This window comes from Patella vulgata, chromosome 4, assembly GCF_932274485.2.
Source record: "Patella vulgata chromosome 4, xgPatVulg1.2, whole genome shotgun sequence".
Taxonomy (NCBI): Eukaryota; Metazoa; Mollusca; class Gastropoda; family Patellidae; genus Patella; species Patella vulgata.
The window spans coordinates 17,867,664-17,887,139 of NC_065882.2; the positions used below are offsets into that span (position 1 = coordinate 17,867,664).

The 19,476-nt window shown below is 36.0% G+C and overlaps 1 protein-coding gene across 8 annotated transcripts; it reads left to right on the forward strand.

The window, feature by feature from the left end:
- The first annotated feature begins 3,645 nt into the window (after positions 1-3,645).
- Positions 3,646-19,265, forward strand: LOC126818658 (regucalcin). Of its 8 annotated transcripts, none has more exons than XM_050546190.2 (7): positions 3,646-3,762; positions 5,933-6,138; positions 12,925-13,092; positions 14,683-14,862; positions 15,452-15,667; positions 16,510-16,656; positions 17,418-19,265. In XM_050546190.2, exons 3-7 carry the CDS (start codon positions 12,930-12,932, stop codon positions 17,624-17,626), a joined length of 915 nt encoding a protein of 304 aa, XP_050402147.1. In that variant the 5' UTR covers positions 3,646-3,762; positions 5,933-6,138; positions 12,925-12,929; the 3' UTR covers positions 17,627-19,265. The 8 variants fall into 8 exon arrangements, with proteins under 8 accessions (XP_050402147.1, XP_050402150.1, XP_050402146.1 ...); XM_050546193.2 differs by having other exon boundaries at positions 3,677-3,734; XM_050546189.2 differs by having other exon boundaries at positions 3,678-3,829.
- The last annotated feature ends 211 nt before the right edge of the window (positions 19,266-19,476 follow it).

The following is a 19,476-nucleotide window of genomic DNA, read 5'->3' on the forward strand; positions in this document are numbered from 1 at the left end:
CATAATTTGTCGGATCAAAGACAGCGGGTGTGGAGTCTGGAGCTGTTTTGAACATCGTATTATAACAAATTAACTACATTTTTGGGGGGATCAGGATAATTCCTCTTTAAAAATTGTTATTTCTGATATAGATTCGCCTCTCCCTCCAAACATAAAACCGTTCGTCCCAAAGTGTTAAGGTTTCAATAAAAATTTCTCCATGGGGCTCCACCTAGGCTTGTGAGAGCCCTGTGTATTTATAGACTCGAAAGATTGCTTTAAACGTGTTAACGTTATTCATTTCGTCTGTAACAGAATCGCACCTCTTATGAATTCGGAAAAACCTGTAAAATATGAAAGAAAAAGAAGTCGAAAGGTCAAAATGACAGTAGTGAAAAACCAGGTTAGGTAACACAGAACAGTAGGCCTACTTACTCCCCCACTGCAGAGGTAAACAAACCCACACCAGAAGATATGAACAATCCAGTTATTGAACTTTCAGATATTAAAGGAGCTAAATCGCTAATATTTGGGACCTAGAAATTTACACAAATAGGTCGCAAGGCATGTAATAATGTAATATGAATGTATATAAACTGATTTACATTCAGTCTCAGTCGAATGGCAATCTCTAGCGTCTGGTCATTCCAGTTCACACCGATAATATTTATTGAGCATCCTCTCCAGATAAGAGAATAGCGTCACCGTTTGATATGACTTGTGGAATATGTCTAGCCTCGTTCTTCGAGTCGCTTGTTACAAATGGGGCTGAAACGCATTATGGTACACGATTCGTGTACCAATGGTAAAATGTTTATTTTGTCTTAAATATTGGATATCAGAAGCCCATCTTTTCCCGGTAAGATCACAACATCAATGTTGATTTAAATTGACAAATAATTCGTGTTTAAAGTGTCGAAGACTTTGGATGATATTGAGTTAAATACTTAGCTACTTTAATACACCAAACATGAATAATATGAACTGATATTATACTTCTCCAAATATGCATGATATGCACTAGTTTCCCCCAAACGTCCAAAACTTTCCCAGATCACACGAACATCTTTTATCTGGCCACATGCAGATCCCCCTCCCAAATCTAATGCAAGCTGTTATGCAGTCGACTATATATGAACCAAGGTCTAGATACAAATGGTAAACGTGATAGTCTTGTACAGAAAGTATCAGCTGTGTCAAAATATGTCAACATTAGACACAGTTAATAATTACCCCATCAATTACAGTTACTGCTCATTTGTTTTCAGAGACGTAGTGGGCCTTGGGCCGCCAGACTTGGCCCGAGCGTCCAGAAATTTGACATATGTACAAACAAACTCTCTATTAGCTGGATGCCATCAGTAAATTGATGATGTGATAGCCGAGATCCATTTATAATTTGATCTAGTTGATTAGTGTACATGGTAAATAAGATTGGGCGCAATACCCATCCTTGTGGCACACCATAATTTAGGGAGATAAACTCATATCCCTTTTCTTTTCGTTTCGAAATGTCCGGTAGTTCAAACTATTAGAGCAGAATAAGAAACAAATCAACGTATTTTCTCTATTTTCGATATTCGCGGGTCTTACTATTTTGCCCTAACCCTAATGTACCACACCTTCTAATGCACCACATCTACTAGTTCTTATTTACCACAGCCTTGCCGAATAAAATCGAATTCAATTGGCAGAACCATCAAATTTTTATTTAATTTTTTTTTTTTTTTTTTTACATTTCTGCCACACACAACTACAATTAAGCATATAATCCAACCTGACATGGGTACAAATCTTACTCGACAGTTTTCAATATTGCAAGGAGAAAATCCTTTATGGGTCGCGCAGTTCAAACATAATTTATCTAATTTTCTGTAGACAATGTGAAAAACAGTACGTAGGAGAGACCAAAAAAGGTACTAAGGGAAAGAATTAACGGTCTCCGGTCGGACATAGTCACCAAAAATGCCAAACAAACCGGTCCCAAGTACACCAGTACATGTATATCTCAACGTTGTTAGCTAACTGTCGAGTTGCTTGTGCGACTGATATCATCCGGTGCTCCATTAGGTTTGATCTTTACGTTTAATACTTGTTCATTATTTTTGTTTATCGCAGGCAAGGTTCTGATTTCAGGTGATGATATGCGTCAAATGCTCTATCCTGCCACGGCCTCGCTAGTTCCTCTAGAACGGTCTCTGGTCGGACTATGTCCTCTGGACTTTCCTATGCGTCCCTTCCCCACTTCTGTTCTAATGCTATCTTGGAATCCTTACCGACTATTTTTCACCCTGATTCTTCTTTGTTTGTCAAAAGGAATCATTTCTCGCCACATCTGACTAAAATTTATAATAATTCAACACTCTTTACAAGTAGAATTTTGCGATTAAAAACTTACACAAAATACGCAACCTTGAGGAAGTCTGCAGTGGGCCTTAACTTTCAGATTTTGCATTCCTGGTGTTTCATTTTGGGACACTTTTGTTTTTAAAAGTAGAATAACCTACTGAATGGTAATCAAAAGCTAACTTTTGCGGTGGAATTTGTTTGGGTGCTTTTCTGCATTTACCACCCTGCCGTTCGACTCCCCTCCTCCCCTTTAATATTATATTTTATAATTTTATAAAAAATTATGGCCATTAACTTTAAAGTCAAATATGTTATTTCTATTTAAAAATGGAAGTAGCAGGCGCGGATCCAGAGGGGGGGTCCAGGGGGTCCGGACGCCCCCCCCCCTCCTGGCCAGGCTTGAAAATTTGAAGGGTCCGAGAAACTTAAATCTAAAAGCGAGTTTGTATACATTGCGTTGAGTCATGACCTTCATTTCACTGTGGGCAAAAACAAATAGTCACATACAGCTCTGGCAATTAGCCAAAAACGTCGACAGCATAAATTGCCGTCGGGACCAATTGACCCCACGGCAAATCGCCTATTAACGACGGCAATTTTTAATACCGTACTGTATGAAAATATAAGTTTATTGAAATTTAAAGAGTTTTATTAACGCTGTTCGCCTGTTGACGTTGAATATTGTTGTGTTTTCTTTTTAATTTTATCGGCAGCGTTGATAAGAAAAAAAACTGGTTTGTGCTCTGGAAAACCCCGACCAACTTTCCTATACTTAAATGGACTGGTTACTCTAATAGTAAATTGATACTGCTAATAAAGCTTGTTAAGAACAACCATAATATGGTATCTGAAGATATTCTGTTCCTCACCTGTGAAGGGAGCTTTCCCCATCAACATTTTAAGGATATTTTATGCGATTTTATTGGCGATTTTTAGACCTGTAATTTTGGAATTTACCTTCCGGAAATACGTCAGAATGCACCAAATTGAATCTAATTTACCAACTTTTTCTGGGGGAGAGCCCCCAGATCCCCCGTTACAACGTTTAGAGCCTTCGACGCTCGCGCGGGGGGGGGGCTACGCCCACCGCAATTAGTTAAGCAATTATCCAACCTAGACCTTCCCCTGCAAAAAATCCTGGATCCGCGCCTGGGTAGACATTGACAACTATGAATGTTTTAAAAAGAAAGTACCAGGTAGGCCCTAAGTTTATGTGTCTTCATTAACTCAGGGCGTTAAACCCTATGTCATATCATTTCATTTCATTTTATTTGTCTTGATACGGAGTCTGCCGAGCTGAAGATAGAAAGGAAGCGAAGAGTTGTCCAATGATCATACGGCCCACCAAGAATTGTAGATTGTGTGACCTCTTTGAAGACTTAGACCATTTGTTGTTTATTATTTGAGTACATATTCTGTTTCCAGTAACGACAGGTTCTAATAATACTTCTAATAGGAAGACCAAATGTGTTTGCGTGTTTCTAGTTAGTTTTTATTTCAGGTGCGACCTTTTACCGTAGATAAGAGCAAGCGTTTTGCCCGCCTTCGGGCATTCATTCATTTTCATTTGTATTGCCAGCCATGTCCACGTAATTTAATTGATTATTTACACCATGGCAATGGATCGCAACTCGCAATTTGGATTCTGGACTAAAACTACAAACAATACGATCTTTTTTAGTAAACAAGTTTATTTGTATAATTCAATTGGCACCCAACATTATAAAATTAATTAATCTCCTCACATTAGTAAACTGTTTTGAATGTGGGCGTTACCATCCAATTAAAGCTGAACTCCGATTACAAAACTACAGAAATAATTAAATGAAAAAAATAATCGCCATACTTGTTTTCAAGTTGCGTACAAAAACAGAGACAGGCCAGTTCATGCCTTGTCAACTGTCCACATCCGGCTTGCAATATTTCAACTACCAATTACCTACTGACTGACTGATGTGCTTTGGCTATCAGTTTACTGAAAATATTATTGCTACACAATTATTATGTCTGATCAGGTACATATTGTTTTACTAATTAGACGAAATAAGTAAACCATGGTGTACTTTTGCTCTAAAAATATGAGAAAAACTGCCTTATATATAAAGGCATCCAATCGTGGCTAAAAACAAGCACATCGGTATAACTCAATGTTTTAAGCTACATTCTCATAGCTTATACGCTAATGAAAACTGATAATTTTTATGTGCATGTTGCTTTTCAAATGACAAATTCTCAAATGATCATAGGCATTAGGCACGTACCTTGACTGCACACAGCAAACATTTGCATAAAATAGGCATTCATATGACAATATTATTTAACTTACTGTGAATGTTGAATCTCTAGAATACAATAGGACAGCTGTCTAGTCCTTCGGATGAGATGAAAAACCGAGGTCCTGTGTATACATTGGAATGCACGTAAAAGATCTCTTGGCAGTTGGAATTTGATATAAGAGTAGGCGATAGTGCCGCTGCCCGGGCAAAATTTCTCAACATTTATTGCCCTTGATCAGATTGTAGAATATTATGATTGCCTCAGAGGCAAAAATGATTAAATCTGATCTAGAGTACTTGAAATTTATATGCAGAGTTTAGATAAAACCTTTATCAACAATTTCAGATAATTCTTCTTGAGTTATGGCCCTTGATCACCTTTGGTCTAACAGTTATCAGCTTAGTTATTGAAATTCATGCATTAGAGTTGTTGACCTTGATTTTTGTTGGGTTTGTTGGGCCTTTAAAGGGAGGCACAGTAACTCAATGGGGAAGATTCTGGCTCGCTAACCAGATGGTTGTGGATTTGATCATTGTGGTTTCCCTATGTCAGTTGTGCAGGAAGGAGGGAACAGCATTTCATCACTCCACTGTCTGGTCACAATTTCACTCTTAGCACACTCATTTACTTCATCAGCCCCGTTCACCAGTTGGTCCAGAATTATAGGACTTAAATGTCATTTCGTTTGAAGGTACAATTTGATTTTCTGATCAAAACATACACCTCGAGGGAGTTAAAAGCCCGCTTATTTGGAAGGCCACTACAATCACTGACAGGGATGACATCAGTGTGAGTCAATTAGCTCGGAATATTAACATTATTCCTTCTGCAAATTAAATTAAATTCTATGATCTGGTTTTTAAAGTATTAGAAAAATAAATAAAGGTGTTTGATATATATCTGGATAAAAAATATTTTCTATTTAGTGTAAATGGATACATATAAAATGAGTAAAAGCCATTATTATGCCTGGACCATTTTTTTTTTTGTAAACGATGCACCGACCTTGAGTCAATGATTAGCGATGCGTGATGTGATATCATATGTAGAATGCATCAGGGCCCTGTTTCACAAAATTTTAACTAAAGATAAAATCCAAATTTTAGTAGATACTTCAATTTTGATTGGCTAAGCACTAAAACCAATCGAATATTATCCAATCAAATTACTAAAATTTGGATTTTATCTTAGTTAAAATTTCGTGAAACAGGCCCCTGATCTTATAAAGGTCAGTCATCTAATACATAGATATAAGAAGCCTCTTTCGCAATACCTGTGTAAAACAGATTGATAAACTGAGTGATTATATTTTATTATTTTGTTCTAGATTATTTAACTGAGAATCAGAGTCATTTGGTTGGAGGTTAAAGGTTAGGATAAAAACCTTACAAGATAACAGAATTAAATAAGTTGAACAGATTCAAGTACGACACACATAAAGAATACACGCGTTTATGAAGGTAAAATTTGTTATAGACTGTGAGCAGAGTTTCAAACAAACTATTTTGAGAAGTAGTCCAGCAAACTAATTAGGTAATATTTTAATTAATTGTATAGTAGATATTGATCTGAAATCAAAACACCCAATTTAAATAAAGTATGTTTCAGTAGTCAGTACCCACTCAGAGGATCACGGTGGCTAAGTGGATAAGACATTGGCTCGCTTGTCGGAGGTCGGGTGTTCGATCCCTGCATTGGCAGAGAAAGTTCATCCAGATTTTCCGGCATGGAGGGCCTGACAAGGACAGCTGTCTAGTCGCTCGGATGCGACAGAAAACCAAGGTCCCGTGTACACATTGGTGTGCAATTAGATCCCTTGACAATTGGAATTCTATATAAGAGTAGGCCGTAGTGCCGCTGTCCAGGCAAAATTTCCCTCATAGCACACTGTCCCTTTCACATCCAATATTTTAACAATCAATATGGCACATAAGATTGATATCACATCATTTAATATTTAATTATTCTTCTAACAATGCCAATAATGCCATTATGTGATGATAAAAAATTTGTAATTTCAGCAATCGGGTTTAAATACCGGTTGGAGACTGAAAATGGGGGGGGGGGAGGTCTTCTTTAGAGAACAAGATGTCCACTCCCATCATTTATATCCCCAGTTATACATATTTTGTGGAAACCCTAATGAAAGTGTTATTTAGTCCATGACTGTTTTTTTCCGACATGGTTTCCCTCTTGTCAGTGGTGTAGGATGGAGGGCCTGGCAAGGACAACTGTCTAGTCGTTCAGATGAGACAAAAAACTGAGGTCCCGTGTATACATTGGTGTGCAGGCAAAGGATCTCTTGGCAGTTAGGATTCGATATAAGAGTATGCCATAGTGCCGCTACCTGGGCAAAATTTCCCTCATAGCACACTCTATGGTGTATGCCCGTCTTCATTAACCCATATCATGAAAATATCATTTGATATTATTTATTAATGTCATGATTATGGCCAGGATGTTCAAGTCATATTTTCATTTAACAGCAGATAATTGATCTATAATGTCAATGTAATATATTTCAAAAATTGAATGTCAAGGGTAAATAAAATAAGATGTATTGAAGTTTGTAGAATCTTCCAAAAATCACCATGTCTAGAGTGTTTGCTGATGACAGTATTTCCAGAAATATTATTAGGACCTCTATTCTTGCTGGAAACGGGCAGTAGGGCACTGATCTTTGATTAAAATGCCCTGGGGGTTCAAATCCTGGCATGGTCTGAGAAGAACCAGCAGGATTTTCAAGCCCCTTTGGAACTGACAAAGAAGGTATAGCTAGTCGTTTAGAATGATTGACATGCATGTAAAAAAAACCCCTTGCACTGCAAACATATCTATAGTAATGGAGTGTTACCATAAGCCCCGTTTACACTTGGCCGCGATAAGCGTGCCGTTCTGGGCACGGTACCAGGCCATGATAAATTTCAAGAAATTGACCCGTTTACATTACTCTAAAATAACCGGTCTCAGAACCATGCCAAGCATGCTAAATGTGGAACTCTTCACAGAAAAGTTAATTCCAGTCCCTATACAAATTACCCGGATGAAAACAGTTATGATGGTTGATTTAGTTTGAGTAGCGTTTACACTTTGAAAATTTAAATCGAGCCGGTCCTGGTACCGTTCCGAGACCACCTTACTTCAGTGGGCCAGATTGGCACCGTACCAGGCTTGGCACGCTTACATTTGACCCGTTTACACTACAAAATAGCGAAACGTGCCGTACCTGGTACCGTGCCTGGTATGCTTAAAATTTGTAATGTAAACAGGGTTATAGTCTCAAAATTGCTGGGATTGTTTTGCTGCTGATAGGGAGTCACAGATTGATGATACACAGAGTTATCACATGACATCTGTCACTGAAACCTTGTAAATATTTCAAAACTTGATTATTTTAGATGGAACTATTGCCTCTTTGACTGAACAATTGCTTCCTCCCTTACTCAAAACAACAATTATCATACCGGTATATGAAATGAGATTTGCTTGAAGTATCTCATAAGAAATGATTATTTGGTACCAGTAATTATATTATTATTTTCCCTAGTAGTTTAGATATATTTTACTTGAATTTGTATTTGGCATTTTTGACCTATGTGGAAAAATATATTGTGTCCCCTATTTTTGTAGGGGTAAAATTTTACCAAAATTGAAATCTCTGATTGTCATTGAATGAATTTTGTGAAATTTTAATTTCTAAATCAAATATCAGTCCAAATATTGTTAGGTTATGATCAGTATTTAGAAAGATATAATGCGTTGAAAAATTGTTAACTTTCGGCATCAGATATAGACAATACATAACAGGATATGGTCAAGACAAACCAGCCCCACCTACAATCTTTTGACAGGCTTCTTTTCAATCATATTGAATCCAAGTTGCTAAATTAGCTGAAGTTGACATTTTGATTTTATTTTCTTAATAATGAATTTGAGTACATTTTAGCTTGGATTAAGTTGTTAAAGATTAGACATTTTTCAAAAAGATCAGCAGCTTTAAAGTAAAAGGGAAAATGAAATGAAATGAAATGGGGTTTAATGTCCTACTGTTCTGCTCCGAACTGGGCTAATGAAGACAGGCATACGCCATACAGTGTGCTATGAGGGAAATTTTGCCTGGACAGCAGCACTACGGTCTACTCTTATATCGAATTCCAACTGTCAAGGGATCTTTTAGGTGCATGCCAATGTGTTCACAGGACCTCAGTTTTTCATCCCATCCGAACGACTAGACAGCTAGCTGTCCTTGTCAGGCCCGCCATCCTGAATCACTGACAAGGGGGAACCACGCCCGAAAATCAGGATGAATTTTCTCTGCCAATGCAGGGATCGAACACCCGATCTCCAGACTAGCAGGACAGCATCTTACCCACTTAGCCACTGTGACCCCACTAAAGTAAAAAGGAGGGTTGGGTGGTGTAGTACTAGTAGGTTAATGTGTGCACATGAAATCACAAGGTTTGTCTTTGAGTCGGGGGGTTGGATGGCTGAATGGTTAGAGTTCGCGTGCTGTATCATAAAGTCTGTCATTGAGTCGACTGGCGTGGTTTCGAATCCCGGTTGTACATGACAAGGAGTAGGATCGCCTGTCCAACCTCGTGGGTTTTCTCTGGGTCCTCCGGTTTCCTCCCAGTGCTAAAGACCCCTACGCGCAAGCGAATTATTGAAATAAAATTAAACCACATGTTAGTCCCGAAATGACCTAGTTTGTGTCAAGTGGACGTTAAACCCCATTTCTCTCTCTCTCTTGTCTTTGAGTCAAATGGCGTGGTTTCAATTCTCCGCTTGAACATGACAAGGGGTAGGGTTGTCTGTCCAACCCCCTGGGTTTTCTCCAGGTCTTCCTGTTTTCTCCCACTGCTAAAGACCCCTATGCGCAAGCGAATTATTGAAATAAAATTGACCCTTATCCTTATGTTAGGCCCGAAATGGCTTATTTTGTGTGAGTTGAGGTTAAACACCATTTTTCTCTCTCTCTCTCTCGCTTTCTCTCTCTCTAAACTAAAAAAGGAGCTTTTTCAGTTTTTAGTACAGCTGTTCTCATAAAGTACATTGCTGACATTATCATCCTGTTTATGATTAGATTGCACTTTTCATATCTGAACTAAAAGTATAAAACAATCTTATCTAAAAATTAATGACCTCATTGATCATCTCATGGTCAAATTATTTAACCAGTGATGTTAACATGAAATCAACACATGCTATCTGATAACGATCAACTGGCTCAATGTTTTTGTAAGATATCAAGGACATATCCTGATAACTGTGTTATAATTCTACATTGATCATATCTCTTGTTCTTTTTTTTTTTACCATCTATATTATAGAGAGAGGGTTTCCCCTTGTCAGTGATGGGACGAAAAACCGAGGTCCCGTGTACACATTGGTGTGCATGTAAAAGATCCCTTGATAGTTGGAATTCGATATAAGAGTAGGCCGTAGCACCGCTGCCCGGGCAAAATTCCCCTCATAGCACTCTGTATGGCGTATGCCCGTCTTCATTAGCCCAGTTTAGGAGCAGAACAGTAGGACATTAAACCCCATTTCATTTCATTTCATTATAGAGAGAGAGAGAGAGAAATGGGGTTAACATCTACTCGACACAAACTAGGTCATTTCGGGACTAACATTTGGTTTAATTTTATTTCAAGTATGGTCTCTGTCTTGTTGCCGTTGAGTAATTATCTTTTGTATAACATCCAAGACCTTACAGAGAGAGAGAAATGGGGTTTAACATCCACTTGACACAAACTAGGTCATTTCAGGACTAACATATGGTTCAATTTTTCCATAATTCACTTGCGCGTAGCGGTCTTTAGCAGTGGGAGGAAACCGGAGAACCCAGAGAAAACCCACAAGGTTGGACAGGCGACCCTACTCCTTGTCACGTACAACCGGGGAATCGAAACCACGCCAGTTGACTCAATGACAGACTTTATGATAGAGCGCGCACACGCTTACCATTCAGCCATCCACCAACCCCCCCCCCATCTATATTATAGATATCATATATAAATCAATAGGTCACAGAAGAATTAATTATATCTATTCATCATTTCTGATGACAGAATTAAGATTGAGTTGTCTGGACAATCTTGAATCAGATCAGAGTACAACAGTAAAATATCTGCTTTCACATGTCATGTTAGATGTATTATTTGGGGTAAATAGGTGCACACTGGTTTGGTTTGATACAAAGATATAATTTTGGGGTAAAGGTTTTTGGGTGTAAAATACTTTAATTTAAAGATTTTGTGGGCTAAAGAATGAATTATAGTAATTTTTATGAATAAATTCTGGCAGAAATTTATAGGGCTCCCATAAGAGTGTGTGTCATTGAGTTTATTTAAAGTCTGCTTCTACTGAAGTAATATCACATATGAATATAGTAGTCATCCCAATGTCAAATTTTTCTATAAATAATCCCCACTGATCAAGTGAATGACATAAATGTTTCTTATAAAAACTTAAACAATCCACATGTTGTTGTACATTAAATCCAGGATTGTTTTACTGCACCTTTAGAAATTTACATTGTATTAGCATTTGTATAATCTTCATGAATGTATAACATTATGTTAGATGATAAGAGGATTCAGCATGTTACTTTAGTAGACAAAATATGTCATCTACATGACAAATTTGTTAACAAAAAACATTTTCTTCCTTTATGTCTTTATTGTGCAATCTATATCTTCTCTATTGACTTTACATAACATTGTCAAAGTTTGAAACATTTTACTGAATAAATGTCACATCTTTTCTTTTGTGTTTTTGTTTCATAAAATATATTTCGTGATGGTATTTCATGCATTAGAAAAACATCACTGACATTGGGGATTTTAATAACATTTTTATAGTATGGTAATATAAAAAAATTATGTAAAGCCAAAATATGGGATTTTGCCAATTTCATTAAAGATGCATAATGTACAAGCTAAATCTGCCATATGCTGGTCTTTTTCCTGGCTTCAAATTTTATATAAGTTATTATGTAGACATTTATTCACAAGATCATAATCAACTCTCAAGAACATCGGATGGCTGAGATATTAAGCGGATTATAAAATGTCTGCCATCATATCTTCGTTAAACATTAAAATGGAAAATTGTAGTTGTGATACTTTAGAATCGAGACTTTATTTGTTGTCAAAACATCAAACATTCATAACTTTGCTCAGAATAAAGTAATTTGACTGAAGTTTTCAATATATCCATTTTTCATTATCTGTTTTTGAATGGCCAGCTCTTTAAATCTGACATTATGTATCTTTAAATTTGACACGAAAAAAAATATCAATCGGTAAAAACTGGAATATTGTGGATTGTTTTGTTAGTACTCAACTTCGGTAAGCTTATTGTCCTTTAACATATTTGCAAGATTCCCATCTATTTGACCATACATAACCAATTTACCTTCATTAAAAAAACATTATTCAATTAAATGCATCCTAACTTAAGTTATGGCCATTTGAAGTTTACAATCTAATAACAATCTTTATACCGTTTTTGAACAAGCCAGTCCTGCTTTCATGACAATTTTGTCTGTACCCATTTATGCCTAATTACATAATGGCATTACATTACAATATATGAAAGGAGCGGACTACTAAACTGGATTTGAGGGGGTTGGATGGCCGAATGGTTAGCACGTGCGCGCTGTATAATGAGGCTTGTCATTGAGTTAACTGGCATGGTTTTGAATCCTCGGTTGTACGTGACAAGGAGTAGGGTTGCCTGTCCAACCTCGTGGGTTTTCTATGGGTCCTCCGGTTTCCTCCCACTGCTAAAGATCCCTATGCGCAAGCGAATTAATGAAATAAAATTAAACTATATGTTAGTCCCGAAATGACCTAGTTTGTGTCGAGTGGACGTTAAACCCCATTTCTCTCTCTCTAAACTGGATTTGTCTTTCTGTCTGTCTCTTACTATTAGAGTGACACTTGGTCTATAAGTTTCATTATTATCAGTAACTTGACTAAGTTCGATAATTGAGCATTTTCAGCTTGGGTTTTAAGCATATTGCAGGATGCTTTACAATTGCAAGTAATTTATGAGTGACATCTGTTTATTTTGGGAATGAGGCTTATTAACTGCTGAGATATAAAATTCTGACCTAGAAATCTGGAAAAAGTGTGCGTAGTCACTCGGATGGGACAAAAACAAAACCACAGTCCAATCATGCACAAATTTTCATACATGTAGATGAACCCCTGAGAGAGATGAAACCATAGATATGAAAGTTATCCTGTGTTGGTCTCAAAATGACTGCTGTATTGTGTTAATGGGACTTTAGATGTTTAATTTATATTTTAGTAGATATGGCAGCTAAAGTAGAAGTGGTAGTGAAGAATGTAGCTGAGACTGTGGGAGAAGGACCTCATTGGGATGATAAAACACAAAGTCTCCTTTATGTAGATATTATGTCTAATGATGTCTACAAATGGAAGCCAGAAACTAAGGAGAACTCTAAAATTCATTTAGGTATATAGATCTAAATATCAAAACAATAATATACTCTTCAAAAATTCAGAAACAATACAATGCACTGCTGTTTTTATTAGAGGTAACCAGTGTATGTTAATAACAGACCAATTGCCTACACATGAACATAAACTGTTCATATGGGCGGCTTATCTGACGGCCCCATTTCACTCTTAAAGAGATACACCGTCAAAAGGTAAAATGGACGTTTTTGATTTTTGTCTTAATAATGGGTAATTGCTCCACCAATCCTCAGCAATTCGTCGTGGCATGCTCCTAATCAGCCGTCCAATCACGATTTGGGGCATTCTAATCCACACCTCTTGCAGTGCCACAGCCAATTCTTGCAGGGTTGTCGATTGACGTTGACGCTGTCGAACACATCTCCTGATCAAATTAAACGTACACACTAAAGCAAAGATACGCTAAACAGTAAATCTTATGCAAGAACCGATAGGAAAGCAAACATGAATAGATAAACCAGTGCGCAGTTGTTTTCATCAACCCTTCCATGAAGTGTCAAATTTGACGATGAACCCCTCCCACATGTATGGCGCTATTGCGTGTCGCATGTGCAGCTCAGTCGTTCTGTTCTTCATCTGTGAACATATTCTCAAAGCATGTCAAGTGTCCATAACTATTTATCAAATCATAACCTGCATAGGTATTTGCATTTTAATATCCTCTACTTTTTTTGAAGACTGAAGAGTATATATACAAATAGGACGTAGGACGTTAAACCCCATTTCATTTTATTTCTTTCTGAAACAAGTATCAGTATTCTAGCAATAAGTCCCCTGAACTATTGCCATCAATATTTAAGAAGTTAAAGCTAGATAGGCGTGAATCAAGAGAGTCACCATCTAAGTTGTTCTATACAAAAGTTCATTTATTTGATATATTTGGGATTTTGACCTCCGAACAAACTATCTGTTTAGATATGATCTCATTTTTGACATGTGTTGACAGCTTTGAACAATGATTGACAGGTTGTAATCAGTATGAAGGTTATTATAACAATTAAGGCAGTACTGATATTAAATTATTGTCATATATCCACATTGTACACAAAATCATGCCTTTTTCTAGCTGAATCTAACACAATGAATTGGGGTTGGGTAGTCTAACATGTATGCTTTAGGTCATAAGGTCTGTCATAGAGTTGGGTGGCGTTTTTCAGATCTCAAGCTTGTATGTATCAAGGGGTAGGGTTGCTTGTGCAACCTCATGTTTCTTCCACTGCTAAAAATCCCTATGTGCAAACAAATTATTGAAATAAAATTTACCATATTATTATGTTAGTCCCCAAATAACCTAGTTTGTGTCAAGTGGACATTTAATCTTGTTCTAACTTTCTCTATCACCATAACCTATATTTCTGCTGATAGTCAATTGCCAATGTCCCCTCAAATAGAACAGGTATGTCAGAAAATTGTATATTGCTCATAATCTGAAACTGACACTGACTTGTTTATATTGTCTGTAGATTGATATTCCTGATATTAGAGATCTAACTTTCACAATATAGCAAGGTATTCAAAATCAACATCTTTAATATAACTTCTTTTGTTCGATCTATTTTAAAAACAGATGATTTTGTGTCATTGGTTGTACCGACTGAGAAGAATGACTATATTATCTCCCTTGGTAAAAGCTTGGCACGTTTAGACTGGAATACCCAGAAAGTGACCGTTTTAAAAGAATTTGATAGTACTATTGCGACAAGATTTAATGATGGAAAATGCGATGCTTCAGGAAGATTATATGCAGGTTAGTTTTAATGTGGTGTATCGTTTCACCCCAAATTCCTCTGTCTGCCCATCCTTTCTTGTCAACACAATGGCTAAAATATTTCTTATGTCTTTCTGAAATTGTATTGGCTCTCGCTCCTATTGAAGAAGAAGCCAACTGATTTTCAACAAATTTCAATAATCACTACCAGAATTATTCCTCTTTGTTACAGTTCTGTTTAAGTGGTCTAATGCGTGGGCTTTAGATGATAAGGTATGTCATTCAGTCAAGTGAATTGGTTTCGGTCCATAGCTTGACAAATAGTAAATTTTACTGCCCTACCTTCTGTGTGTGTGTGTTTGTCCTGATCTTCCTGTTCCCCCACCCCCAATGCTAAGATCCCTTCATGCAAGAGAACTATTGAAATATTCAATTTACCATTATGTTAATCCTGAGTTGATTGGACGTTTAAAGGCTTTGAGTATTAAGACATTCGATTGGCTGTATTATAAATGTCAAAGATATAATTATGCTGTTGTCACAGGTCCAGATTAGAAGAATGGACCAATAGTCAGGTTTAATGTGATTGTGACTGTCACAACTTTGTCTTGTTTTTCTGTGTTTAAAGGTACCATGAGTTTAGAATCAGCTCCATGTGTATTAGAGCATGAATGTGGTTCATTATATAGTTATGGCGTTGATGGAACCATCCAGACCCATGAAACAAAAGTCACGATATCTAATGGTTTAGCATGGACTCAAGATAATAAAACAATGTATTACATAGATTCTACTCCAAGAAAAGTTTATGTTTATGACTTTGACCTGGCATCCGGAAAAATGTGTAAGTATAAATTTATATTGTTTATACACCAAAATGGTTTAATTCTGTGTGTCTGGTAACAAGACAGCTGTGACAGATTCAGACTTTGTCCGGCACAAACCCCTCTGTTATCTGTCATTTTGAATGGTACTAATTTGTCTTTTTAATTGATAATTTTAATACATGTCTTGTCTGGACTGCTGAACTGGTACCTAACATTTTGAACTTTGTGTGAGATATATCAGGCCTTCACTCTCGAGAATGTGTCTAAATTGACTCCCGTCAAAGAAATTAATTAGGAAAAATATACCAGTAACGAAAAATACTGTCAACATCGACAATCAACTTGGATTAAGATCCCCGTTTTTATCACAAATGCTAAAAAATGCTCTCCTCAATAGATTCAGGAGATCATTCTCAGGAGGGCGATTAATCCTTTTTCCAATTTCAGGAAAGCCTTTTTTGACTCTAAGAATTTATTCACGTGAAAACCTATTATATATTAATAATAAAATACACAAACAATATGAATCTGTTCAAGACAATGACATGCATCAGACTTATTTGCCTGACAAAGCTTGAATTTGTGCCTGCAAATGTCTATGACAGGTGCCTTTTTTCTAGGATTGTAGTTGATACTGTGTTTGAGAGAATATTTATTATGTTGGATGGAATCTGAATATATTGATTTGCAATATAAGAGCACAAGCAAAATGGTATGTTGTTATCCATGTGGTGCCCATATTCATTACAATAACTTTTTCATATAAAAAAAGATATTGAGGATCAATGATATTATTGACCTAATTACTTAGATCATTTAAAAATATCTTTGATTAAAACCATTTTTTCTATCTTTTAAGCAAATAGGAGAACATTAATCAATTTTCCTGATTATGAACCAGGGGAGATAATGGGTTTACCTGACGGTATGACAATTGATACACAAGATAAAATATGGGTAGCATGTTACAGTGCTGGTAGAGTTGTGCGCTTTGATCCAGAGACTGGTAAGTATTTTAACCAGCCCTAACTCTGTTCAAGATATGGAGGTGCGTGTTCTGACTCTGTGTTGACAGAGAAAGTTCATCAAAATTTTCCAGCGTGGTCCCCCCTTGTCAGTGCGAGGGACAATGTATAGTTGTTTCGATGGGTCTAAAAACTGAGTTCCTGGGTACACATTGGAACACACGTACGTAAAAGAACCCTTGACAGTTGGAATTCGACATAGGAGTAGGCCGTAGTACCGTTGTATGGGCTAAATTTCCCTCATAGCACATTGCATGGTGTATGGCTGTCTCCACTAAATCCAGTCTGATCTTCATGTAGTGTAGGCCATCGAAAGTATAAAAAAACAAAATGAAATATAGATCTGTATTTGAATCAGATTGGGATTTGGTAAACTTTTGGGATGTTATAAAGTAGGCCTACAAAAATGAACGCAAGAATGCATAAAAACATTTTCTTGCAATTTGTTAGTGGTAAAGTCAAGGTCCTAGTACAACCAGAGGAAATAAACACTGAACTAATTGTTCTGAAGGCTTGTATTTGGAAATGCACCAGTCTAACTTCGACTAAAGACCCCTGTGTGGAAAAGAAATATTAAATAACTAAAATTTATCATGTTAGTCCACAAATGATCTACTTAGTGTTATTTGGCTGTAAAACCCCATTTTCTCTTCCTGCCAAGCAAATTCTGTATACCATTCAGTTATTTGAGAACATTGCTACACCAAAATAAAATTGTAACCTCTATGTATTTTGTTTTCAGCAAAAATATTACAGGTTGTCAAAATTGATGCCGTAAAAACCACATCATGTTGCTTTGGAGGAAAGAATTTGGACGAACTTTATGTCACCAGTGCGAAAGCAGGCTATACCGAAGAAGAATTTCGAACCAAAGACCCTCTAGCAGGATCTATATTTAAAGTATCTGGTTTAGGCGTTAAAGGTTATCCAGCCTACCCTTTCCGTGGATAAATTATTAAACAAACTGTTTTAAAGATTTTAAAGGGTAATATATATAACATGGGGTAGAGCAGGGATCTACCATATTTGAGATAATATATTTACATACCTATATTTCTCAATGGTGTGGGTAACGAAAAAGATCCAGAATTTTGCTCATTTAAAATGAATGTATTATATTGCATATGAAATTATATAGTCATGATTCTTAACCACATGCAAGCTTGTTTCAATACACAAATATAAACTACCTGCTGTATATAGAAGTACTATATTAGACATTTTTCTGTTGATTTTAGGCACTAGTTACTGATGGTTTCTGTATTTCATGACAAACTATTTCTTAGTGCTTAGGGCTATTCCTACATTTCATTTTACAAAGTATTTCTTAGTGTTTATAGCTATTTCTGTATTTCATGTCACAAACTATTTCATAATATTTACAGCTATGTCACAAACTATTTTATAATATTTAGAGCTATTCCTGTATTTCATGACAAACTATTTTATAATGTTTACAGCTATTCCTGTATTTCATGTCACAAACTATTTCATGGTGTCTACAGATATACATGGACATCATGACACAGAATTTTTTTATTATAGTGGTTACAGTTATTTCTGTATTTTATGACACAAACAAGCGTCTTTTATGATTATGATACAGATCTAAATTTCATTTCATTTCTTTTATACTTTCGATAACCTAACTGGTTTATAGTGGAAGGTAACATCAGGGGTCATATAGGTGAATTTTGAATGAATGATGTAGATATTTCTAACCCCTCAATAGTTGACATTGTGCACAGCTCTGCCAAAAACCTTGATTAAAAAGACTATTTTATTGGCTTATCTGCTTTAGTGTAATGTAATGTAGACAAAAAAAAAGGGATAAAAACAAAGTTGTACTTAAAAAACGAAACAGGATCTGTGTTCTAATTTGACTTACCAATTTGTTATATAATTTGTCTGTTGATCAAATTTTTGGATTGATTATTTGTTTACCTTATCTGTGATGAGAATCATCTTTTTGTGTTCATTTATATCCTAATTAGAAACACCTGTGATAAGAGCTGTAAGAAAGAAAATTGATATATATATATATATATTGCAATACTGATTTTCATCAATACGAAATTTGACGAATCTATATATTTGCTATACTTTCAAATACACTATTTGAATTTTAAAAATAATTTATTGTTTGGAAACCACTTTTAATTATTTATTAAAATTTATGTAAACAGTGGTAAAATAAAAGGATTTTTGTACAATATTGATAAGACATTTATTTTCTGTATATTTAATTTTAATGCAGCATTTGTATTAAAAGAAGTATATTAATAGTTTTTGCCCTGGTAGCAGTTATCTTGTGTGGCGAGGCTACTTACCTTTGCTCAATTTTGCCAACTTTGTAAGTGGCCTACTGGTTAGGATTAACTTGTGCTTGTCTTATTGCCAATGTGTGGAATATAAATTATAAGCTAAGTTGTTTAATTATGTTTTATTTGTAATATTAATTTAATGGTAGGTACCACAATTGCATGGCTATAATTTGTTATAAATCCATTTGTATTCAATATTTTTATATACATGTTTTTAATGTGTGCCTTATTGGCTAGGTGACTAAAACAATAAAATGGCTATTAAAGAAAATATAATTAGGATGTTTTTATCAATGTACTGTCCGTCTGATTTTTCTCCGGGACATTGGCAGGCATCTTGTGCTAACCATAGACCAGTGTGCTGCGTGTTCTTCCCAAGTGTGCCGCGAAAGTTTGCACGGCACACTAAGAAAATGCGAAAAACCATGTTATCCTAATTGAGCATTCCCTAGAGGTCATGGCTGTGTTTTTTATATT